This window comes from Anomaloglossus baeobatrachus (genome assembly GCF_048569485.1).
Source record: "Anomaloglossus baeobatrachus isolate aAnoBae1 chromosome 5 unlocalized genomic scaffold, aAnoBae1.hap1 SUPER_5_unloc_27, whole genome shotgun sequence".
Lineage (NCBI taxonomy): Eukaryota > Metazoa > Chordata > Amphibia > Anura > Aromobatidae > Anomaloglossus > Anomaloglossus baeobatrachus.
The window spans coordinates 908,723-935,716 of NW_027441803.1; the positions used below are offsets into that span (position 1 = coordinate 908,723).

Sequence of the window (26,994 nt, forward strand, 5' to 3'; positions counted from 1 at the left end):
GCCTTGGGAGCAGTATATCTCCACCGTGGAGCGCAGGGCGCTTGGACTCTGTCCGCATCAGCCCTCTGGATCAATAGGCTGGAAATCAGAGCTCTTTTTCTAGCTCTCTAAGCCTTCACCATCTGTTGGCGGCTAGGCACATTCGAGTCCAGTCGGAAAACGTGACAGCGTTTTCCTACATCGACTTCCAGGGCGGGACACTCAGCCGCCTGGCAATCTTGGCGCCTCAACATTCTTCAGTGGACAAGGGACTCCTAGTCCACCGTATCCGCAGCCCACATCCTAGATGTCAAAACTGCGAGGCAGACTATTTCAGCTGTCCAACCGTGGTCCACAATCCTCAGGTTTTGCGGTAGACACACTGGCTCATGTTTGATCCCAGCTTCGTCTCTACCTCTTGCCCAGAGTCCTGCGCAAGATCAGTAAAGGGGGCCGTCGGGTCATTCTCTTACTCCAGACTGACCCAGGCAGGCTTGGTACCCTGACCTGCTCCTTTTGTCCGTTAGGTTGCCATGGCATCTTCCGGACCGTCCAGACCTTTTCTCAAAAGGTCCGTTTTTTCCGTCAGAATTCTGGATTCTCAGATTGACGGCGTAGCTATTGAGTCCTGGATCTTGGCGACTTCTGGTATCCTTCCTGAAGTCATCTCCGCTATGACTCGAGCTCCAAAGTGTCCTTGGACCTTTTTAGCCTTGCCGACCCTCCTGTCCCTTCCACAGTCCGGTCTACAGCTAGGACTATCCCTCATTAAGGGACAGGTCTCGGCTCTGTCAGTATGTGCCAGCGGCGTATCGTCCGGCTGGCTCCGGTGCGCTCCTTTAAGGGCGCATCTCACATCATTCCGCCTTTCCGGCGGCCTATGGAGCCCTAGGACCTTAATCCGGTCCTCCCGGTTCCCGGAAACCCCCCTTTGCGCCTCTTAGGGAGGTTTCTTTGTTTCATATTTCACAGAAAGTAGTCTTTCTAGTGGCTATAATTTCCCGCCAGGGAGTTCTGGCGGCACTTTCTCTGAGTCACCCCCTTTTTTTGGTCTTTTGCATCAAGACAAGGTGGTCTCCGTCCGACTCCGGACTTTTTTCCCTAAGGTGGTTACAGCTTCCACCTTATCCGGGGCAATTTTCCTGCCTTCCTTTCGTCCGGCTCCTGTTCATCGCTTTGAGGAAGCGTTGCATATCCTGGATCTGGTGCGGGCGCCCCGGATCTATGTGTCTCGCACCGCCGTTATTAGGCGGTGCACCTCTCTCTAGTACTGACTGCTAGTCAGCGTAGCGGTCTCTCGGCATCTAAGCCGACCCTGGTTCGTTGGCTTAGGTCGGCCATTTCCGAGGCCTACAAGTGTACTCAAGTGCCTTCCCCGCCGGGGATTAGAGCACATTTGATCAGACCTGTCGGTGCCTTTTGGGCTTTCACGCCAGGCTACGGCTCAGTAGGTCTGTCAGACTGCAGCTCGAATTAGTCTGCATACTTTTTCGAAGCTCTATCCAAGGCATGCTCTTGCTTTGGCAGACGCGGGCTTGGGCAGACGCATCTTTCAGGCGTCTGTCGCCCATTTGTGAAGTTGGGTTTGCCTGCTTCTCAGTTGTCTGTTTATTCCCACCCATGGACTGCTTTTGAACGTCCCATGGTCTGGGTCTCCCATAGGAACGATAAAGAAAAAGAGAATTTTGTTACTTACCGTAAATTCTTTTTCTTATAGTTCCGTCATGGGAGACCCAGCACCCTCCCTATTGCCTGTTGGCAGGTTTCTTGTTCCGTGTGTCTTCACCGGCTGTTATTGTTGTAGACAGAGGTTCCGGTTCTTCCGGATTATACTCTGTCTCTTCTTGCGGGTGGATGTCCTCCTTCAGCTTTTGCACTAAACTGGCTAGGACTGGCTAGCAGGGGGTGTATATGCTAGGAGGGAGGAGCTACACGTTTTGAGTGTAGTAACTTTGTGTGTCCTCCGGAGGCAGTAGCTATACACCCATGGTCTGGGTCTCCCATGACGGAACTATAAGAAAAAGAATTTACGGTAAGTAACAAAATTCTCTTTATTTATCTTATTAGGAGCATTAAAGGGGTTGTCCAAGTTTGTGATGAGTCTGCAGTCACTCCATGTGTCACTCTGTGACTGCAGCCTTCTGAGTTCTCACAGTGCGCATACTGCACGCTGTCAGGATTCTCTGTTGCCGGCGGTAAGAGTGGGAGGTTACGAAGCTGCAAGTATCCGATTTACATAGATGTGGTCACTTGCTGAACAGCCATGCTCAATGAAAATGAATTGACTGAGGCCGGACACATCAAATCAGAATGTGGCCAGAAGTATACAAATCTCACACTTGTGCTCACATGATTGTCCACTCTTGTCGCTGGCACCGGAGAATCCTACAAGTGTGCAGAGCATGCATTTAAAGAATTAAGAAGCCTGAAGTCATGAATAGTCACTGCAGACTTTCATTTCAAATATGGACAACCCCTTTAATTACAAAATTAAGCAGTGTTGTATCCTCAGTTCTAACAGCGTGTAATATACCGACTGTCACAATTCAGCTCTATTCGCTGGTTCCAGCAGTCACCACATGGCCACACCACTCAGATGTGATTTTCATACTTGCATGTGACAATTAGCTTTTCTCCCTACGTTTCTCTTTGAACATTGAGAGAATTATTAAGAGAAGGTCTTCACTACGTGACTGTAAGTGTGAAAATCATATATGAGTGATTGGTCACATGACAACCACCCAAAGTGCTTGGGGGGAGGGCACCAAACTGAATTCTTGCGCCGGGTGCTGGAAAGCCTAGATACACCTCTGACATAAGTCACGAGAGACGGAAAGAGGAACTGAATGCGACATGAGGGTCAGCCCTCTCCCCAATGAAGTAACAGCAATCCTGTAAGTTCCCTCTGCAATGACAAAAAAAAAGTGTCCTTAACACTCCCCTAGGCCCCCCATTAATAATCACATTGGTGTGTGAGGGCATGGGGGACTCAATAATTCTTCTAATAAACACAGAAGCAGCCCATACTAAAAATATGTACTTGAACTTATCTCCTCAGATTGTGTGTATATGTATGTATGCATACATGCATTATATATATATATATATATATATATATATACATATATATAATATGTGTGTGTGTGTGAACAACAACAAGGCAGAGTCCAGCAATAACGTGAGCAATCCAGGATGCTGTTAAAAAAAATGTCTTTCTTTTTTTTCATAAATTCATTAAAATATAATGGTCCAAGCAATTCAGAACAGCATTATCGCAGGAAAGTAGCGCAGATAGGACTAGGCGTTTCAGCGGTAAAATCCGCCTTCTTCACGGTCCAGAATCTAATCTGCTTTCCAAACATAGAACCTTATATACATCTCACTCCCATCAGGGTAATTACAAACATGTGTGAGAGATTTAAAAACATAAGCTAGAAAAGCAAATCAAACATGTAAGCTATCCGCATATTGATCAATATACAGCATGCATAAGAGTTATAAGGAAAGGATTCAACATTTTGGAGAAAAATACAATCAGAAAATCCAATAACCTGACCATAAAATTATTTTTTAAGTGATACAAAAACATAACACAGTAGTAATAGCCAGCAACATATAATGCAACAATGTATCAATAGTGCATAATGATATCCATGCGATTATTAAAGCCCTGTGGCATGCGAGTCCCCAGCTCAAATATCCACCTACTCTCTCTTGCAAGCACTTTTTTATGAAAATCTCCCCCTCTCAATGGTTTTTTTACATGCTCTATGCCCATAAAAGAGAAACCGCGTAAATCCCCATTGTGTTTTTTTGAAAAATGTCGGGATACTACTGATGCACCAACCATTGGCAAATTGCTAGCATCTGATAGATGTTTGCGGATTCTGGTTTTAAGGGGGTTCATCGTGCAGCCTACATATTGCATGCGGCATATATTGCAGTTAATCAGATAAACTACATTCTCCGTATTACAGTTTATAAAAGAACGAACATTAAACTGTTTTTCATTGGAAATAGATGTAAATATTTTAGACTTATTAGCAAAACCGCAGCACTTACAAATATTAGCACCGCATTTAAAAAATCCTATTCTTTTTAACCAGTTGCTAGGGGAGATTTTGTCTGGATCTTTGAACATGCTAGGTGATAATAATGTAGCTAAAGTTGGGGCTCTTTTTGCCACAAAGGCAATATCATTATTTTCCACAATGTTTTTCAGAATATCATTCTGAGACAACAAAGGAAGATATTTTCTGATAATTTTGACAATAGAATTAAACTGAGGACTATAATTCGTGCTAAAAACTACCCCAGATTTTTTGGAGTCAAACTGTCTTTTTTTCTTGGTAGAATCCAACAGCTTAACCCTATCCATGCCTGCTATTTTTTTCTTGGCTCTCTCCAAAGACCAATTGGGATACCCCCTTTTTTTAAATTATTACAAGTCATTTCAATTTCTTCCTCCAATCTATCACTAGATGTGGTATTCCTTTTTAGTCTAATAAGCTCCCCCACAGGAATATTCTGAATGACATGTTTGGGGTGATTAGAGGAAGCCATTAAAATACTATTGCATGCAGTAGATTTTTTTATAGGGAGATATCAAAACCCTATTACTGTCCAGATCTGCGGTCAGTTTTAAGTCGAAGAAGTTTGTTGATACCTCATGACCACTACTCGTAAATTTTAGATTGAAATCATTCAAATCCAAATAAGAAAAAAAACTTTTCGCAGACAAGAGACTACCCCTCCAGACAAATATCAGATCATCAATAAATCTACCCAGCCAAACAATATTATCCTTGTTTGGGTTATCAATATTAAAGATATAATTTTCCTCCCACACAGACATAACCAGGTTAGCTAGGGAAGGTGAAAACTTAGCGACCATACTCACGCCTTGTGTCTGGAGGAAGTATCTCTCATCAAACGAAAAATAGTTGTGGCTTAAAAGAAATTGAATTGAGGAAACAACAAACCTCTGAAGGAATCATCATAATTACTGTATCTGGACAAATAATATGTGATGCATCGTATCGCGATGTGATGGGGGATAGAGTGATATAACCCCACCACATCGCAGGATAACCACATATAGTCAGATTGCCAGTGACATTTTTCCATAATCTGTATCATACTTTTAGAATCTTTAAGATGACTTGGTGTTAATGGCACTAAGGGTTGAAGATAGAAATCCACCCACTCCCCTAGTTTCTGAATGACCCGATCCCAGACACAATAGGTCTGAGAAAGGGAGGAAAAACCTCTTTATGACCTTTGGGGAGTGAATGGTATATTGGGACAATCGGTGTTTCACAAAAAATAAATTTCGTAATTCTATCTGAAATAGCACCCATACTAATTCCCACCTGTAACAGATGTAATAATTCAGAATTGAATGAATTAGTTGGATTAGATGGCAATTCAATATAGGTGCTACTGTTTTCCAGATCCAACAAGTTCATTTTCTTGTATAAACCAGCATTGAGAGCTACAATAGAGTCCCCCTTGTCTGCCTGGACAACAAGGAGATCGCTATTTGCTCTCAGTTCATCAATTGCCCTATGTTCAGAAATACTCAGATTAAATTTAACCTCTTGATGTTCTACTTCGTTATAAAGAGACACCAGCTCACTTTCAATTGTTTCCTGAAAAAAAATCAACGAAAGGACGTCTCGATTTTACTGGGTAGAACATGGGATTACGAGTCTGAAACCTGTCATTTAAATTGACCCTGTGCTCCAACTCTGTCTCCCCCTCTAGTTGTCTTAGATTGGAGACCGCTACCTGTTCACTAAAATGAATACAATTGTTATCCAATGATACACTGGTAGATGATAAATCATTATACACATGAATATTATCCTCATTATAATGAACTTTAAGGGTCAAATTGCGTGCACGCCCCCTGACGAAGGTTGAGAAGCCGAAACACGTGTCGGGAGTCCCCTATACAGCGGTAAATATACAATCTACATTGTCTTCTATAATTCTATAAACCTGTGGCCTGTTGTCCTAGTATGCCGCAATATGTGGTAGTTACTGTTAACCTATGCCGCAATATGTGTTAGTGATGATCGGCTTTCTTATGTCTACGATTATAAGATTCTTGGCATACATTACAGAGCCTCTTTTGGCTACACATTGACTCTGTGAAGATATATGACATAGTGACATCTACTGGCCACTTGTGGTAACTACATCCATGTGATAGGATCTATTTGTTTTTTGATTTTTTGATCCCAGTGCATATATTATGCATTGTTGCCCTTTATGCTGTGGGATATATGATATCTAACTATATGTGATGAGCTAATAAAGTATATACATGCCTGCCAGCTATCCATTTGTAGACATATGTGCTGGATATCATTGAGAAATCTCTTATTATGCTGGCATAGACATAATGGTATATACATAGTCTCTGTTAAAATTATGGATCATACAATGAGTAGCATATATAATGTGCTGATATGGGCATGTATATGTGGCCAATGGTGTTTTTTGGGAGATTGGATGTATTACTAGAGGTTGTGGCCTTAATAAGTTATATAATTAACATTTATAAATCGTAAAATCCCGCTGTATATATAGGATGTATATGTTGTGTCCACCCATTCACTTGTGATAATCATGAAAAATAAAGAAATCATTGCTTTTGTACAATTTTGATTCTCTGTCTTATTGGGCTTTGATCGTTTTTCTCTCTCTTTGTTTCTGTTCACTAAAATGAATACAATTGTTATCCAATGATACACTGGTAGATGATAAATCATTATACACATGAATATTATCCTCATTATAATGAACTTTAAGGGTCAAATTGCGTGCAAATCTATTGATATCAACAATTAGTGTCAAATAAACTGATTTTTTTTGACTGGAGAAAAACCTAGTCCTTTAGATAAAAGTCCAATTTGTGAATCTGTCAAAATATAACTAGAAAGATTAAATACAGGGATCCCCATTAACGGCGCTTGCGAAACGTCATATGAAAACCTTTTGAACTTCTATTTCCTTCCTAATATTATTGTTTCATGTTTTTGTACCATTTAAATTTTATGGTCAGGTTATTGGATTTTCTGATTGTATTTCTCTCCAAAATGCTGAATCCTTTCCTTATAATTCTTCTGTTTGTTGTATATTGATCAATATGTGGATAGTTTATATGTTTGATTTGCTTTTCTAGCTCATGTTTTTAAGTCTCTCACATATGTTTGTAATTACCCTGATGGGAGTGATATGTATATAAGGTTCCATGTTTGGAAAGCAGATTAGATTCTGGACCGTGAAGAAGGCGGATTTTACCGCTGAAACGCGTAGTCCTATCTGCGCTACTTTCCTGCGATAATGCTGTTCTGAATTGCTTGGACCACTGTATTTTAATGGATCTATGAATAAAAAGAAAGAAAAACTTTTTAACAGCATCCTGGATTGCTCACGTTATTTCTGGACTCTGCTCTGTCATTATTCATATATATATATATATATATATATATATATATATATATATATATATATATATATATTACATATAATTTTTAGTATTTGGAGATATGTGTTTATTATTTCTAGCTATATAAATTATATTTATATAGCTAGAAAGGATAAAAAAGCCGGGGAAGGAGTCTTGCGAGGATAATTTGCATATTCCCAGTGCCTTCTGGGATAAGTGAAGAGTCACCGCGAGCTCAAGGAGAACCGGGTTTTGGCCGTTACAGCCGGAAGGAAGACTTCTGAAAGCCAGGGAAGGAGTCTTGCGAGGATAATTTGCATATTCCCAGTGCCTTCTGGGATAAGTGAAGAGTCACCGCGAGCTCAAGGAGAACCGAGTTTTGGCCGTTACAGCTGGAAGGAAGACTTCTGAAAGCCAGGGAAGGAGTCTTGCGAGGATAATTTGCATATTCCCAGTGCCTTCTGGGATAAGTGAAGAGTCACCGCGAGCTCAAGGAGAACCGGGTTTTGGCCGTTACAGCCGGAAGGAAGACTTCTGAAAGCCAGGGAAGGAGTCTTGCGAGGATAATTTGCATATTCCCAGTGCCTTCTGGGATAAGTGAAGAGTCACCGCGAGCTCAAGGAGAACCGGGTTTTGGCCGTTACAGCCGGAAGGAAGACTTCTGAAAGCCAGGGAAGGAGTCTTGCGAGGATAATTTGCATATTCCCAGTGCCTTCTGGGATAAGTGAAGAGTCACCGCGAGCTCAAGGAGAACCGGGTTTTGGCCGTTACAGCCGGAAGGAAGACTTCTGAAAACCTTTTTAGCCTGTCTTCTTCATTGTGAGCGTGAGTGAGCAAAGTGTGAGCAAAAGTAAGTGTGAGTAGAATTGTTTGTATTTAGTTGTTTAATTACTTAACATTTGTTTAGTGCTATCCCCATTAGAAAATGTGCTCCACTATTGCTAATGCGATCCAGTGTACTTCTTGTCTCATGTATGCAGTCCTTGAAAAGCCGTTCGAGGGTGCATACTGTTGTTCGAGATGTGCGCAAGTTGCACATTTGGAAGCCTAGATACTGGATCTAAATGAGCAGCTGGCAACTCTGAGATGCATTAGCAATATGGAAAGGAGTCTGCTGCTCACTGAGCAGCAGCTTGCTGGGTCAGATGTGGGGGAGGATCGTAGTAGGGAGCGGCAGGACGGTGAGGTAGGTAGCTGGGTGACAGTTAGAAAGGGGGGTAAAGGGAAAAGTGCTAGGAAGGCTAGTCCTGAACTGACACACCCCAATAGGTTTGCAAACTTGGCAGATGAGGGGGATGTCATTACAGGGGTAGCATTGCTGCAGCAAGGCATGACCTCTAAATGCCAGAGGAGTGTCTGCTCTAGTAAGGGGGGGAATAGGAGTGCAGGGCAGGCAAGACAGGTACTGGTAGTGGGGGACTCAATTATTAGGGGGCAATCTGTCACAAAGACAGGGATCGCCGAACAGTGTGTTGTCTTCCTGGCGCTCGAGTTCGGCACATCGCTGATCGGGTTGACAGATTACTGGGAGGGGCTGGGGAGGACCCAGCGGTCATTGTACACATTGGCACAAATGACAAAGTTAGAGGTAGGTGTAAGGTCCTTAAAGATGATTTCAGGGAATTAGGTTGTAAGCTTAAAGCATGGACCTCAAAGGTGGTATTTTCGGAAATACTACCTGTGCCACGAGCCACACCAGAGAGGCAAAGAGAGATCAGGGAGGTTAACAGGTGGCTCAGGAATTGGTGTAGGAAAGAGGGTTTTGGGTTCCTGGAGAATTGGGCCGACTTTTCAGTTGGCTACAGATTCTATGCTACGGATGGGCTGCATCTTAATGGGGAGGGTGCAGCTCTGCTGGGGCAGAAAATGGCTAGAAGGTTGGAGGAGTGTTTAAACTAGGAATGGGGGGTGAGGGTATTCACTTTATAGAAGGGGAATGTAGTGCAGATAGTGACCAGGGCACAAGTAATGAAATTGGGGGTGGTACAGGGGGAAGGGTTAGGACAGTCAATACAGTAAGCAGGAATACAGGTACAGAGTCATACGTAACGTGCATGTACACTAATGCCCGAAGCCTCACAAATAAGGTGGAGGAATTAGAATTAATATTGTTGGAAGAAAATTATGATATAGTGGGGATATCAGAGACATGGCTGGATGAGAGCTATGACTGGGCTGTTAATTTACAGGGTTATAGCCTATTCAGGAATGACCGTACAAATAAGCGAGGGGGAGGTGTGTAAAATCATCCTTAAAACCCATCCTGCGTGACAACATATGTGAGGGTACTGAGAATGTAGAGTCCCTATGGGTGGAGATAAGGGGGGGGAGAATGAATAATAAAATACTGATAGGGGTGTGTTATAAGACGCCGAATATTATGGAAGATGTAGAGAATCTCCTCATAAAGCAAATTGATAAAGCAGCGAGTCTCGGAGAGGTAATTATTATGGGGGACTTTAACTATCCTGATATAAATTGGGGAACAGAAACTTGCAGTTCCAGCAAAGGAAATAGATTTTTGATAACAATGAAAGATAATTACCTTTCACAAATAGTACAGGACCCCACAAGAGGGGGAGCACTACTAGACCTTGTACTAACCAATAGGCCAGACCGCATATCAAATATACAAGTTGGGGGTTACTTGGGGAATAGTGATCACAAAATAATAAGTTTTCATGTATTCTTTAGTAAGATGTATAGTAGGGGGCTACAAGGACCCTAAACTTCAGGAAAGCAAATTTTAAATGGTTGAGAGATGATCTTAGTGCAATAAACTGGGATGATGTTCTAAGTAATAAAAGTACACAAAGCAAATGGGAGACTTTTATGAGCATCCTGAATAGGGCTTGTGCAGAAAATATACCCTATGGGAACAAACATGCTAGAAATAGGAGGAAACCCCTATGGCTAAATAGAGCTGTAAGGGAAGCAATAAAAGAAAAACAGAAAGCCTTAAAAGAATTAAAGAGGGTAGGTAGTGATGAGGCATTATATAATTATAGAAAATTAAATAAAATATGTAAAAAGCAAATTAAGTTAGCTAAGTTTGAGACAGAGAGACACATTGCGAGAGAAAGTAAAAATAATCCTAAAATATTCTTTAACTACATAAACAGTAAAAAACTGAAAAGCGATAGTGTTGGCCCCCTTAAAAATAGTCTTGGTGAAATGGTGGAAGGCGATGAGGGTAAAGCCAACCTGCTGAATGACTTTTTTTCTACGGTTTTTATACAAGAAAATGCCATGGCAGATGACATGACCAGTGATACCATAAATTCACCCTTGAATATTACCTGCTTAACCCAGCAGGAAGTACGCCGCCGCCTCGAAATCACTAAGGTTGACAAATCTCCGGGCCCGGATGGCATACACCCCAGAGTACTACAGGAATTGAGTTCTGTGATAGATAGACCATTATTTTTAATCTTCTCAGATTCCTTAATAACAGGGTCGGTACCGCAGGACTGGCGCATAGCAAATGTGGTGCCAATATTCAAAAAGGGGACAAAAACTGAGCCGGGAAATTATAGGCCGGTAAGTTTAACCTCTACGGTTGGTAAAATCCTTGAGGGTTTCTTGAGAGATGCTATACTGGAGTATCTCAAGAAAAATAACCTTATGACCGAGTATCAACATGGGTTTATGAGGGATCGATCCTGTCAAACTAATTTGATCAGCTTCTATGAAGAGGTAAGTTCAAGCCTGGACCAGGGAAATGCAGTGGATGTTGTGTATATGGACTTTTCAAAAGCTTTTGATACGGTGCCACACAAAAGGTTGGTACGTAAAATGAGAATAATGGGGATAGGGGAAAATATGTGTAACTGGGTTAAAAACTGGCTCAGTGATAGGAAACAAAGGGTGGTTATTAATGGTACGTACTCGGACTGGGTCTCAGTTCATAGTGGGGTACCACAGGGGTCAGTATTGGGCCCGCTTCTTTTCAACATATTTATAAATGACCTTGTTGGGGGCATGCGGAGTAGAATTTCAATATTTGCAGATGATACTAAACTCTGCAGGGTAATCAATACAGAGGAGGATAATTTTATATTACAGGGAGATTTATGTAAATTGGAGGATTGGGCTGAGAAGTGGCAATTGAAGTTTAATGTAGATAAATGTAAGGTCATGCACTTGGGTAGAGGAAATAACATTTATGATTATGTACTTAATTGTAGAACACTGGGTAAAACAGACACAGAAAAAGACTTGGGTGTATGGGTGGATGGTAAGCTTCACTTTAGTGGACAGTGTCAGGCAACTGCTGCCAGGGCTAATAAAATAATGGGATGTATTAAAAGAGGTATAAGTGTTCATGAAAAAAATATAGTTCTACCTCTGTACAAGTCACTAGTGCGACCGCACTTAGAATACTGTGTACAATTCTGGTCACCGATATATAAGAAGGACATAGCTGAACTGGAGAGGGTGCAGAGAAGAGCCACCAAGATTATTAGAGGAATGGGTGGGCTGCAATACCAAGACAGGTTATTAAACTTGGGGTTATTTAGTTTGGAAAAACGAAGGCTTAGGGGGGATCTAATCACAATGTATAAATATATGAGGGGACAGTACAGAGACCTTTCCAAAGATCTTTTTACACCTAGGCCTGCGACTGGAACACGGGGGCATCCGCTACGTCTTGAGGAAAGAAGGTTTAATCATAATCACAGACGAGGATTCTTTACTGTACGAGCAGTGAGACTATGGAACTCTCTGCCGCATGATGTTGTAATGAGTGATTCACTACTAACATTTAAGCAGAGCCTGGATGCCTTTCTTGAAAAATTTAATATTACCAGTTATGTATATTAGATTTTATGACAGGGTATTGATCCAGGGAACTAGTCTGATTGCCGGATGTGGAGTCAGGAAGGAAATTTTTTCCCCATTGGAGCTTGTTTGCCACATTGGGGTATTTTTGCCTTCCTCTGGATCAACATGTTAGGCTATGGGTTGAACTAGATGGACTTAGAGTCTCCCTTCAACCTTAAAAACTATGATACTATGATATTGATTGCACCGCCCTCGTTTGGTTTTATTTATTTTTATGTTGTCTTTATGATCATGTTTTCGAATTCTTGGTTTTGAATTAATATACATTAATAAAATGTATTATTATTATGACCTTTGTTGGGTTTTTCTGTAAGGTTATTATCTTTCGTTGGTTCCGATGGTCATTATAGTGATGGTCTAATCACATCCCTGCGCGCACTTTGAATTTGTTTACATTTATATATATTTTATTTAATCTGTGGCGCAGGGCTTCTTTTTGTTGCTTTCTAACACAGACTTCACCAATGACATGTTTGTCCCTGCAATCCGCAAATAAAACTGTGTAGAGAAATGCAGCTCATGGTAATTGTGCCAGAAGTGAGGAGCGAATAATGCTTGAAATGTGACGAAGAGTCGGTGTAAGTAAGAGACTGGGAGACATTGCTACCAAGATGTACAAATGTATAACACAGAGAGTGCCAGACCCCCGCGACTGAGCTCAGGGCAGAGAAACCAGAGAGTGCTGGACCCCCGGGACTGAGCTCAGGGCAGAGAAACCAGAGAGCGCCGGACCCCCGGGACTAAGCTTAGGGCAGAGAAACCAGAGAGTGCTGGACCCCGGGACTGAGCTCAAGGCAGAGAAACCAGAGAGCACCGGACCCCCGGGACTGAGCTCAGGGCAGAGAAACCAGAGAGCGCCGGACCCCCGGGACTAAGCTTAGGGCAGAGAAACCAGAGAGTGCCGGACCCCGGGACTGAGCTCAAGGCAGAGAAACCAGAGAGCACCGGACCCCCGGGACTGAGGTCAGGGCAGAGAAACCAGAGAGTACCGGACCCCTGGGACTGAGCTCAGGGCAGAGAAACCAGAGAGCACTTGACCCCAGGACTGAGCTCAGGGCAGAGAAATGGGGCTGTAGAGGGAGCAGGATGGTTGAGACAGTTTTGACTATGTTATATACGGATTGCTCTTTGTATAAGAGTGTAACGGGGGCAGGGGGCGCCTCAGGGGGGTAGTGGTCTCCTGCCCTAAGGGCGACAGGCTGACCCCCGGCCCGACCGTCACTAGTAAAGCAGGAGTGTTTGGTGGGCAGAGTGTGAGTGGCAGGGACACATTCATATCAGCACCTTGGCTCTCAGCAGCGCCTTTCTCCTTCGGCTCGCCGGCTCCTTTATCATTCGCAGAAAAAAGTCGTTGACAGGCGGCTGATAAATTAAACAACGGTTTATTGAACAAATTTTCCATGCTTTGCTTACATCCAATTCTTAGCAGCAGGTTTACTTCAATGCCTCTGGACTCTGACAATATGGGTTCTCCCTACAGCACACTTCCTACTGATCGTTTCCTTTTCTCACTGCCTTAAACACTTTCCTCCGGACACTTTCCTTCACCTGCAGGGGCCAACGTGTTACCCCCCTGATAGCTGTACTCAGACCCGGTTTAGTCAAGCCCTATCTCAGGGGTTTTTCAGACGACGGAGTGGATCCAGTATATACTACTGGCTCAGGACAAGTTCCAAGTTTTCCCAACCATCCTCAAAGGTCTCCTCTGTTTCTGCTTACGGGCGTTCCTGTTTGATCTTCGCTTCTCTTATCAGCTCCCACACTGACTCTCTGTCACGTCACGTCTGACTGAACTACATACCCAGCCCATCTTCCAACTAGGCTACACTTCTCCTCCCTCCCTGCCACTGTTACCAGGGGAACCACCCACTCTCTACTGACACCTAGCGGGGAATCTGTTTACTACCTCGCACAACATATAACATTTTATCATTACTGTTATACACTTAACAAACATTCACCTCCACACCATGTGGCGTCTTCAGGGGGGGATTCTCTTTTCTTGCTCGAGTGTCCAACTACCCCCTTACATTCCTCCCCTCTTTAACCTCAGCCTCCTGGTGAGGTTCCGTACCTGCAAGACAAAACATCACAGGAAACATACACCCGTACACATATCCTAAGCATTATTCATTTGTTTTTCAAAAACCTTTTAGGCTATGTGCGCACGTTGCGTACTTCACTGCAGAAATTTCTGCAGCGATCTGAAGAGCACATGTGCTCTTTAAATCGCTGCAGAAATGTCCGTAGTGAAAAAAAAAAAAGCCGATTCCATGCGCTCTGCCTGCAGCTCCTGCCATAGACAGAGCAGGAGCTGCCGGCAAAGCGCAGGAAAGAAGTGACATGTCACTTCTTTTTGCGCAGCGCTTCGGCAGTAGCCGAAGCGCTGCGCTCTTAAACGCCACGTGCGCACAGCCCCTGCACAATCTCCATAGACTGTGCAGGGGACGCAGGACGCATGCAGTTACGCTGCGCTACAAAGCGCAGCGTAACTGCATGTATTTACGCAACGTGCGCACATAGCCTTAAAACTACCACATAAAGAAAAACACAAAGGATTAGCACACGAGTCCGGTACCCGGAGTCCCTCCAGGGGAGCTCCTGGTCTTGGCTGGTCTTCTGCTCGGAGGCCCTCCTCAAGCGCTCCCGGTCTTAGATGAGCCGCAACCAACAAAAAGTTCTAGCTTAAACAGTCGCAATAGAAGTCTATGCATAGTTCTGCATTATTCCACCCCCGGGTTCAGTTCCTTCAACGTTGCTCCGACTGTAAACGATCACCGGTCTCTAACGGTACCGGCTTCAATGGTTCCCACATGAAACCAAATTCGTCCACCTCCAGTTTCGGATTATCCTCCCAGGACTGGGTCTCGGCTTCCGAGGGGGGTGGAAGGCCTACCTTGTCAGGTGCTGGCGCCTCAGAGATCTGCACCGATGCTTCCGGTAGTTCACTCCCAGGACTCAGCCGGGACTTGTAGACAGCCCGGACCTCTGTTTCCGTCTCCCACGTGGTATTCCATGTCACCTTCGCTGGTCCCCCTGGCGCTTCGGTCACGGCCAGTAGCATTCCTTACGACAGCGTGATGGTGGGCCACTCTCCCACCAGATTCCCGATCGGACATCCTCACCCACGTCCCGTGGGCACCAGCGCACCCGACGCGGTCACTCCGCCGGCCCCTTCATCTGCTCTGGACTCTATTCTGCTCCGCTCTGACACGGGAACGTGCCTCCTCCTCAACTGTCGGGGTTGCAATCGTCCTGGGGAAGGCTGAGGCGATTCTCCTTCCTCCGTTTCAGCCCGCCTCTTCGGACTTACGGATTGGCCGGCTTCCGCAGTCACTCCGGCCAGGCCCGGCCTACCATACGCCCATACTCCGCCCCCGGCTTCACTCACCAGGTCCACGCAGTGCTGATGATGCCTTCTGATTCTTGCAGCGCCGCCCACGTCTCCGGACCTCTGCAGCTCACGATGGGCATCTTGGATCTTCCTCGGGCTGGTACCTCCCCTCTTTGGGCGGTGCACTCCTCCCACTCTGAGCTTCTTCCTCTGCCCAGGCCAGCCCAGCACTTTGCGTTTGGCGCCAAATTTTCGCGCCCTCAACAAGTCCATAAAGACGGCTGCCATCTTGCCGCCATTTTGTGGCCCGTACAGCACATCAGGCACTTCTTGGTCGTTCTCACAGTTTCTGGTCGGGGTCTCTCGCATGCGAGCCCTATCCTGCCGACAACGCCAGCTTGTAACGGGGGCAGAGGGCGCCTCAGGGGGTGTAGTGGTCTCCTGCCCTAAGGGCGACAGGCTGACCCCCGGCCCGACCGTCACTAGTAAAGCAGGAGTGTTTGGTGGGTAAAGTGTGAGTGGCAGGGACACATTCATATCAGCACCTCTCAGCAGTGCCTTTCTCCTTCGGCTCGCCGACTCCTTTATCATTCACAGAAAAGAGTCGTTGACAGGCGGCTGATAAATTAAACAACAGTTTATTGAACAAATTTTCCATGCTTTGCTTACATCCAATTCTTAGCAGGAGGTTTACTTCAATGCCTCTGGACTCTGAAAATATGGGTTCTCCCTACAGCACCCTTCCTACTGATCGTTTCCTTTTCTCACTGCCTTAAACACTTTCCTCCGGACACTTTCCTTCACCTGCAGGGGCCAACGTGTTACCCCCCTGATAGCTGTACTCAGATCCGGTTTAGTCAAGCCCTATCTCAGGGGTTTTTCAGACTACGGAGTGGATCCAGTATATACTACCGGTTCAGGACAAGTTCCAAGTTTTCCCAACCTTCCTCAAAGGTCTCCTCTGTTTCTGCTTACGGGCGTTCCTGTTTGATCTTCGCTTCTCTTATCAGCTCCCACACTGACTCTCTGTCACGTCACGTCTGACTGAACTACATACCCAGCCCATCTTCCAACTAGGCTACACTTCTCCTCCCTCCCTGCCACTGTTACCAGGGGAACCACCCACTCTCTACTGACACCTAGAGGGGAATCTGTTTACTACCTCGCACAGCAGATAACATTTTATCATTACTGTTATACACTTAACAAACATTCACCTCCACACCATGTGGCGTCTTCAGGGGGCTATTCTCCTTTACTGCTTTGGTGTCCGACTACCCCCTTACAAGAGCAAATTGTAAGAGTAATTTTTGAAAATTAATAAAAAGATGTTTAAAAAAATAAATTGGGCTGTAAGGCCCAAACTGAATGTGCTAAGAGGGGAAACACAATATACACACACGGCTCCTTTCACATACATTATACACATGCGGCTCCGCTCTATACATGTCGTATACATGCAGCTCAGCTCTTCACATCGTACACACACAGCTATGCACTGTAATAATAATAATGTAATTACTATAGTGCCAAAATATTCCACAGCATTTTACAATTCAATACGCTCACGGCTCCGCTGTGTACACGTCGCACACATGGCTCCACTCCGTACATGGCTCTGCTCTGTACACGTCGCACACAAATGGAAGGAGGATGTATATGATCCAGCGGCTCCTGAGAAGATCTAGTGACCTCCATGCCCAAGAGTTTATTCTGTGCTGGAAAATAATGGTGGCCACACAAAATATTCACACTTTGGACACAATTTGGCCATTTTCACTTAGGGGTGTACTCACTTTTGTTACCAGCGGTGTTGACATTAATGGCTGTGTTGAGTTAATTAGAGGACACAAATTTTACTCTGTTATACAAGCTGCACACTGACTAAAGGGAAAAAGAAGCTCAACATATTGATTGCAGCAGATTCAATACAGATTATATAGAACCCGTGTCGAATCCTCTGGCATGGCATCCACCAGGAAAGACAGGAATAAAGGAAAAAGAGCGAAAACATCCATACAGAGCAGTGAATAGAATAAAAAACCTCTATTGTAAACATCAGAAAGACTGAACCATAGATAGAAACCTGACGCGTTTCTGGTGTGTAACAAAACGCCCTCAATCATCGGAGATAGTAATAGAGAATGAACAAGCAGCTCCTATCAGCAACTGAGAATACGGAACAGCATAATTACCAACACACGGTATAATACAAGATGTAAAGGGACATTAACCCCACAGGAATAGAGAACAGATGAAGCCCTAACACCATAAGACAATATTAAGACTTCCATATATGAAGATACAACTAGGGATAAAGTACAATTATCCTGCAGTACACAGGATAATGATTCCATAAAACTCAGAAAACATGAAAAACTGTGTAATCCTGTAAAAAGGAAAACTCACGTGAAAAATCCAGATTAAATAAATGTCCATAGAGTAAGAACAGCGCTGTATAGTGTTGGCCTTAGTGTATTCAGGGTCCGTGATAAAGTCATTAGGGGTCGGCACTTGTGGCTTTCAATAAAGCTCTTTACAAGTCCAGATCTCTGGAGCACGTTGGAGCGTATCGCGTATTGTCCCAATTTCCGGAGTGACCATAAAGCCCCTGCTATTCCGCGTTACTTCTCCCCAACATTGTGTTACCCTTAGTGTGTGATCAGGGTCCGTACAGATCAGGGTCCGTACAGAGAGTCATTAGGGGGCGACACTTGTAGCTGTCAATAAAGCTTTTTACAATGCCACATCGCTGAGGCGTTTGGGAACAAACAGCGGATTATCTGGGTCTCCGGAATGGACACAGATCCTCTGATGCTCCGCGTCCGTTCTCTCTAACAAGTGCTAAGCCAGAGACCATTACAGTCCAATAAGCGTCATTAGTAAATGGCTGCAGATGGAAAAGTCAATGTTATTCACAATTAATCATATAAGATCCAGTTCAGTAAAGGAAGGTCTGACATATGACCGCCAGAATATTAATGTAACAATATGGACATTCTCATGGCTGCCACATGTTACTGGAGATAACAACCTGAGAATAAAGAGCTCTTAGCGGCTTAGATTGGTGATATATATGATAAACATAAATTACAGGAAATTAATCAACCTGGAAATTACATTGTACTTCTGGAAATCTCTTCATGTACCGATATGTACAATAATACCTAAAAGTTCATTATCAAAAGGAAAACAATGGAATTTGCCAATTAGATAATGTATGACTGTCATAATGAAAAACCTGTGACACAAAGCTGGAATAACCATAAAGATGGAATAATATATCCACATTTATATAATAGCTCAATATCATCAGTAACTGCAATCTAAGATAATAATAAAAATACTGTATATATACATGATACAGAGAAAATGTATCTACCAGTAATTGGAGCATTCATTATTCAGAAAACTTTTCTTACATAAAGATATAGATGGAAAATGCGATTATATATAGCGCGGTCCTACTGCTCATGAGATAGAGCCCAGGAGCCCTGTACCTGGAGCACAACCCAATATCAAAGGAGGATTACACAGATTGTTAAAGCCAAGAACATTCACATGGCCAGAAGACCCCAAAGATGTGACGTAAAAGGGTCATATGCCGCGATGTGGGAATTCATTATCGCTGAATGTTTATATCAAATGAATTGTTTTTATAGTTCATTCCATAAAGAGATTTTGTATGTACAGTGGAACCTTGGATTACGAGCATAATTGGTTCCGAGAGTGTCCTCTTAACCTTTCACACCAGAGCCTGTTTTTGCCTTCGAGACCGGGCCAATTTTTTTTATTTCTGACCAGTGTCACTTTGACAGGTTATAACTCTGGAACGCTTCAACGGATCCCAGTGATTCTGACATTATTTTTTCCTGATATGTTGTACTTCAGGATAGGCATAAAATTAAGATAATATATTTTGTGTTTATTTGTAAAAATATCGGAAATTTGGTGAAAATTTTTAAAATTTTGTAATTTTGAAACTTTTAATTTTTATGAGGATAAACCAGAAAGTTATGCTACAAAAAATAGTTACTAAATAACATTTTCCACTTGTCTACTTTACATCAGCGCAATTTCTCAAACATAATTTTTTTTTGTTAGGAAGTTAGAAGAGGTCAAAGTTCATCAGCTATTTCTCATTTTTACAGCATAATATACAAAACCATTTTTTTAGGGACCACATCACATTTGAAGTGACTTTGAGAGGCCGAAGTGACAGAAAATACGCAAAAGTGACACCATTCTAAATACTGCACCCCTCACACTGCTCAAAACCACATCAAAAGTTTATTAACACTTCAGGTGCTTCACAGGAAGCAAAGCAATGTGGAAGGAAAAAATGAAAATTTTACTTTTTCCCACAAAAATGTTATTTTAGCCTCACATTTTGCATTTTCACAAGGGTAACAAGATAAAATGCACCATAAAATGTATTGTTCAATTTCTCCTGAGCACGCAGATACCTCATATGTGGTTGAAATCTACTGCTTGGGTGCATGGCAGGGCACGGAAGGGAAGGCGCGCCATTTGAATTTTTTAAAGTTAAATTGGCTGGAATCATTAGCGGACACCATGTCACGTTTCAGGACCCCCTAATGGCCTAAACAGTGGAGCTCCCGTACAAGTTACACCATTTTGGAAACTACACCCTTCAAGGAATTTATCTAGATGTTTAGTGAGCCCCTTGAACCCACAGGGGATTCAAAGAAGTTTAGAACGTTGAAACATGAAAATAAAAAAAAAAAAATTAACACAAAATTTCTACTTCAACCATGTAGCTTACTTGTTCACAAGGGTATCAGGAAACAATGCACAATAAACTTTATTCTGCAATTTCTCCTAAGTACGCACATATGTCATATGTGGTGGGAATCTACAGTTTGGGTGCAAGGCAGTGCTCGGAAGCGAAGGGGTGCCATTTGACTGCAAAATTAGCTGCAATCATTAGCGGATGCCATATTGCGTTTGGAGAACCCCTGAGGTGCCTAAACAGTGGAGCTCCCCTACAAGTGACCCCATGTTTGAAACTAAACCCCTCAAGGAACTTATCTAGATGTTTGGTGAGCACCTTGAACCCACAGAGGATTCACAGAAGTTTAGGATGTTGAAGCATAAAAATAAAAAAAAATTTTTTTAACACAAAATTGTTACTTCAACCATGTAGCTTACTTTTTCACAAGAGTATCAGGAAAAAATGCACAATATAATTTATTCTGCAATTTCTCCTGAGTACGCAGATATCTCATATGTGGTGGAAATCTACAGTTTGGGCGCACGACAGGGCTCAGAAGGGAGCTAGCGCCATTTGAATTTTAGAGCGTACAATTGTCTGAAATAGATTGCCATGTTGCATATGGAAAGTCATCCATGAGGTCTGTTTTTTTTGCGGGACGAGTTGACGTTTCAATTGGTGCCATTTTTGGGCACAAAACACTTTTGGATTTTTTTTTTATTTTCATTTTTGGTAGGTAGAATTAACATGAAACACTAATTCAGGAATTGTTATTTTGCGATTTTCTTTTTGTGCCGTTCACTATTTGGTAAAAGTAACAACACAGGTTTATTCTTCCGGTCAGTACGGATACACCGATACCACATTTACATAATTGTTTTATGTTTTACGCAATAAAAACAATTTTTTAGAAAATAGTATTTTTTTTGCATTGCTGTATTCTCAGAGCTGTAACTTTTTTATTTTTCCACTGATGGAGCTGGATGACGGCTCGTTTTTTGTGGGACAAGATATAGTTTTCAGTAATATCATTTTTGTTCATGTTCAAGTTTTTGATGGCGTTTTATTCCACTTCTATTCTATAGTATGATGAAAAATCATTTTTTGATTCATTTTTTATAAAACAACTTTTCAATGAAGGGGATAAATAGTGTGACAGTTTAATAGATCAAGTTGGGTTGGATGCGGCGATACAAAATACGTGTACATTTTTTTTTTTAATAAATAAATGTATTTTTGGGTATAATTTTTGTCTCTTTTACTCTTTTATTTTTACATTTTGCAGGGTTTTTTTTTAACTTTTCTTTGCTTTTTTACCTGGTCCCTATGTGGGACTTTCACCTTTCTTATACTGATCACTGGTATAATGCATTACCATGCAGCAGCAGTACAGCAGTGCATTATACTGGCAGTGTCAGGGTGCACTGCAGAATGCCCCAGGCTGGATCTCACAGGCCACCATAGATGGAAGAGCCGGAGTCATGTGACCTTCGGTTGCCATGACAACCCAAGGTCCTGCATTATCTGACACAGGAGACCCGGGAGAGGTAAGAGAAGCAGCTCTCTGTACCTCTGAAACTTCTATGTGCCATGATCAGTATTGATCACAGCAAATAGACGATCACAAAGGGTTAACATCACCAGGACCTGATCCAATCAGATCCTGGTGATGTCTCCGGTGATGGCAGAATGCAGGGGGGCGCGATCCACTCCTGACCACAGACAATTGATAAACGTCAGTTCTCCACAAAGCCCGGCAGATGCGGATGTTTATCTACCGTCGGTGGACCTGAAGCAGATAAACCAAGTTACTTTTATAGAAAAGTGAATTTTCACATAGGAAATAATTGAAATGCAGACAATTCGTTCCACAACCCAAAATATTTGCTGTATTTATACAAACTTATTACAGTAATACAAAATAATGTACTGTATTCATATAAAATTATTATCGTAGACTAACAAAATACTGTACAGTAAAAAACAAAGACAAATTAAACTGCACTTTAGAGAGGTAGAGTATAAGCAATGTGCTGCACTGGTTAGTAGAAAGAAAGTACATCATTATATCCACAAATGCAAATTGATAGACATGCTCTATAGTATATACTGTACTGGACAATGGTATACTGTATATAGTACATATGTGCAGAAAGTTACCTCCAGAGCAGGTCAGAGCGTGGTCAAAGGACAGAACCAGACGTGTGCACGGTGAGTATTTGCTCTTCTTGCAAAGCATTGCTCTTAAACCAAGTTACAAATTTATAAAAAGCTTTGCTTCTCTTGCAAAACGCTCTCAAACCAAGTTACTCTTAAACCAAGGATCCACTGTAATTCCAAAATCCAAAATGCCTCTGGTAAAAGTAAAGATTTTTTCCAGTTGCCGCCTTTAACCGGGCATGGCACTCTTTCCAATGCATAGAAGTGAAGTCTGGATGTATCACTTCCATGGAGCGAATTGAGGCGCTTGACTGCTCCGGAGTAAGTGGAATCTTATTCTCAGTATTTGATAAGTCTTCCGCAATTCTCCTTCTTAGTTTTCTTGTAGTCCGACCAATGTCCTGCATGTCACACGCAGATGATGCCATAAAACTACATGGTGGGAATTGCAATTATGGAAGATTTCATGTTATACAGTGTGTCCACCCATATCCTGTCCACCGCCATTAACTTGAGAACGGCGGCAACTATAGGCATAGAAGTGGTGTCTAGTTATAGTAAAGTAGCTATGCGCTACGCAATGAAACCACCTATAGCACCACCTGGTGGAAAACAACGGAGTTAGCATTTTTATCTCGAAAACGGAATGAGATAGAGAAAAAAGTGAATTACAAAGTTGTAGGGCATCATCAATTTAATACAAATTGACACCTTGCATACAGAAATGCATTCAATGTTTTGGGGGGGTCATAGGTTTCATATCATAGCATTTCTGTATGCAAGGTGTCGATTCGTATTGAATTGATGATGCCCTACAACTTTGTAATTCACTTTTTTCTCTATCTCATTCCGTTTTCGAGATAAAAATGCTAACTCTGTTGTTTTCCACCAGGTGGCTACTATAGGTGGTTTCATTGCGTAGCGCATGGCTAGTTTACTATACTTAGACACCACTTCTATGCCTATAGCGTCCGCCATTCTCAAGTTAATGGCGGTGGACAGGATATGGGTGGACAGACTGTATACCTTATCTTGGGAACGAAAAAAGAAAGTTTTTTTATTTTCTGCAAATCTGCATACATTGCATCTGGGACATAGAGATTTAAAGAAACCCTTAGTATTAAGCCAGTGAGTGATTGATGGTTTATGACTGGGGATTACACTGGAGAGAACATGTTTCCCAGTATAGACCCCTTCGGGTAACACATGTACATCCTTCAAAATGATCTTACGGACTGTGCCATCCTGATCAACAACTTGTAGAAATTTCAGAATGATATTTCTGAATTGAGAAAATTAAGGCTGAAAGCTGCAGTAAAGTTAAGGATAAATTTGCATCACTGAAGTTTTTATTGTGTTTACAAAAAAGGGTTTTTTTTATTCTCTTCGCTGATCACTATAGAAATTTCCGCTCCTTTTCCTTTTTTCCTGCAAATGGACGACTTTACATTGTATCAAACTGTCAAATCTTCCGTGATGTGCCATGAAAAGTTATAAAATATTTAGAACATTGTGAGGGGTGTACACCCTTTTGTAATATACTGTGCATATATAACAATGTGAAATGTTCAATACACATAGAATATTGCTTTTTATTTAATTTTTCAAAAACCGATGTCTATTACTACCTGTATCTATTGTAATTCTAATGTAACTTCTATTGTGCTTTTCTTTTCTTGTTTATTTACTTGCTTTTTTTACTGTCTCTTTTGTGTTTCCTTGTTCAGTTTATAAAATGTATGGTTTTTTTCCATGTGAATTTTTCTACATGGTCAATAAATGTTTAAGTAAAACATTTCTCACCTTCTAGGTATGAAAATGGCTTCTACCCTTGTAAATTTTGTGTTCAGATGCCATTTGTGTGTAAAATATTTCCCTCATTCTGAACATAAGGGTTTCTTCCCTTTATGAAGTTTTCGGTGTCTAATAAAACTTGATTGATCTGCAAAACATTTTCCACATTCTGAACATGAAAAAGGTTTCTCCCCTGTGTGAATTCTTTGGTGTGTAACAAGACTTGATTTATATGTAAAACATTTCCCACATTCTGAACATGAAAAAGGGTGCTCCTCTGTGTGAGTTTTCTGGTGCATATCAAGATGTGGTTTTTGTTTAAAATGTTTCCCACATTCTGAACATGAATATGACTTCTCTCCCATGTGAGTGCTCTGATGTATAACAATATAAGATGTATGTGCAAAACATTTCCCACACTCTGAACATGAATATGGCTTCTCCCCCGTATGAGTTCTTTGATGTTTAACAAGATAAGATTTATGTGCAAAATATTTCCCACATTCAGAACATAAATATGGCTTCTCCCCAGTGTGAGTTCTCTGATGTATAACAAGATAAGAGTTATGTGTGAAACATTTTCCACATTCTGAACATGAAAAAGATTTTTCCCCTGTGTGAAATTTCTGGTGGTTAAGAAGAATTGATTTACTTATAAAACTTTTCCCACATTCTGAACATGTATATGGCTTCTCCCCCGTGTGAGTTCTCTGATGTGAAATAAAATGTGATTTCCGTGCAAAACATTTCCCACATTCTGAACATGAAAAAGGCTTCTCCCCTGTGTGAGTTTTCTGGTGTGTATCAAGATTTGATTTTTGGTTAAAATGTTTCCCACATACTGAACATGAATATGGCTTCTCCCCCATATGAGTTCTCTGATGTTTAACAAGATAAGATTTATGTGCAAAACATTTCCCACATTCTGAACATGAATATGGCTTCTCCCCCGTGTGAGTTCGCTGATGTGTATCAAAATCCAATTTTTGTGCAAAACATTTCCCACATTCTGAACATGAAAAAGGTTTCTCACCTGTGTGAATTCTCTGGTGTATAACAAGACATGATTTATATGCAAAATATTTCCCACATTCTGAACATGAAAAAGGCTTCTCACCTGTGTGAGTTTTCTGATGTGTATCGAGATTTGATTTCTGGTTAAAATGTTTCCCACATTCTGAACATGAAAAAGGATTCTCCCCTGTGTGTTTTCTTTGATGTATAACAAGAAGTACTTTACGTGTAAAACAATTCCCACATTCTGAACATGAAAAAGGTTTCTCACCTGTGTGAGTTCTCTGGTGTGTAACAAGATTTGATTTCTGTTTAAAAGATTTTCCACATTCTGAGCAAAAGAAAGGCTTCTCCCCTGTGTGAATTTTCTGGTGTGCAACAAGAGCTGACTTATTTATGAAACATTTCCCACATTCTGAGCATGAATATGGCTTCTCCCCCATGTGAGTTCTCTGGTAACGAACAGACTCTGAAGAACATTTTTTCTCCCCTGTGTGAATATTTTGATGGATTTTTTCATATTCTGAAGTTGAAAATGGCTTCTTTGCTGGAAGAGCACTTCTTTCATTTTTAATGCCTCTTTTGTGACTTTTATTTCTGTTAATAGTCTGTGATAAATCAGAAGGTAATACTTGTTTAATAGAATCAGATGACAGATCTTTGCTGTGAAGGGATGATGGTGTATTTGGAATAGTTGCATTCATTTCAGTTATATCTTGTGTGATATCAAGGTCATCTGATGTAAAAATTGAAGATGTCAGTTGTCCATCTGATCTCCTGGTACAGTCATCTGCCAAGAATAAAAATTATTTTTAACATAAAACTTAAGGATATAATTTATGAAATAGCTAAATAGTTTGCAAGTTAGGTAGCAAAATTTAATAATTTACTAAAACAAAGACCGTACACAATCTAACAGTAGACCTCGGAGCAGGAACTAGTAGACCATGGAGTTCAACCCTCTTTGTTCACTTTTCCTCCAAAATATTGGATAATAAGACACCAAATAATGTTTTATAAGCCAAAATTCTACAGAATTTGTTTTTTAAATTACTTACCGGTAATGATTTTTCCCAGAAGCCACGACAGCGCCACCAGAGAGATAGGTCATCATAGGAAAGGAAACCCACTGAAATAAAAGGGCGGCTCCTCTCTCTCGTATCAGTTTAGTTACAGAGCTCAAAGAGGAATACCAGAAACATAATAAACAAGAAATTAACATACCATCACCTCAAATTATACACCCGTCGGACCGTGGATATCCATAATCCCGCAGGGGGAAGAAGAAATTGAAAGTTGTGAGAAGCAGTGACGCTGTCGTGGCTTCTGGAAAAAATCATTACCAGTAAGCAATTTAAGATTTTCCCCTTCACCACGACAGCGCCATTGGAGATATTCCTAGGATAAACAACATCAGGGAGGGACCACAGCCTCTAGCACCCTTCTACCAAAGGTCAAATCCACCGTGGCTGACAAATCTAAACGATAGTGATTAAAAAAGGTCATTGGAGAGGACCAGGTTGCAGCCTTACATATTAGATCCAGAGGCACATCCGCTCTCTCGATCCAAGAGGTTGCCACAGCCCTGGTGGAATGAGCTGTAATTCCTTGTGGGATAGGCCTATCCTGAGCTACAAAAGCTACCTTAATAGTTTCCTTAACCCATCTAGCTAT

General features: G+C 41.9%; 1 protein-coding gene across 1 annotated transcript; it reads right to left on the minus strand.

The window, feature by feature from the left end:
- Positions 1 to 23,535: 23,535 nt before the first annotated feature.
- On the minus strand, positions 23,536 to 26,092 carry LOC142259124 (uncharacterized). Its single transcript, XM_075331633.1, has one exon. It carries the CDS (start codon positions 26,022 to 26,024, stop codon positions 24,390 to 24,392), a length of 1,635 nt encoding a protein of 544 aa, XP_075187748.1. The 5' UTR covers positions 26,025 to 26,092; the 3' UTR covers positions 23,536 to 24,389.
- Between the last annotated feature and the right edge of the window lie 902 nt (positions 26,093 to 26,994).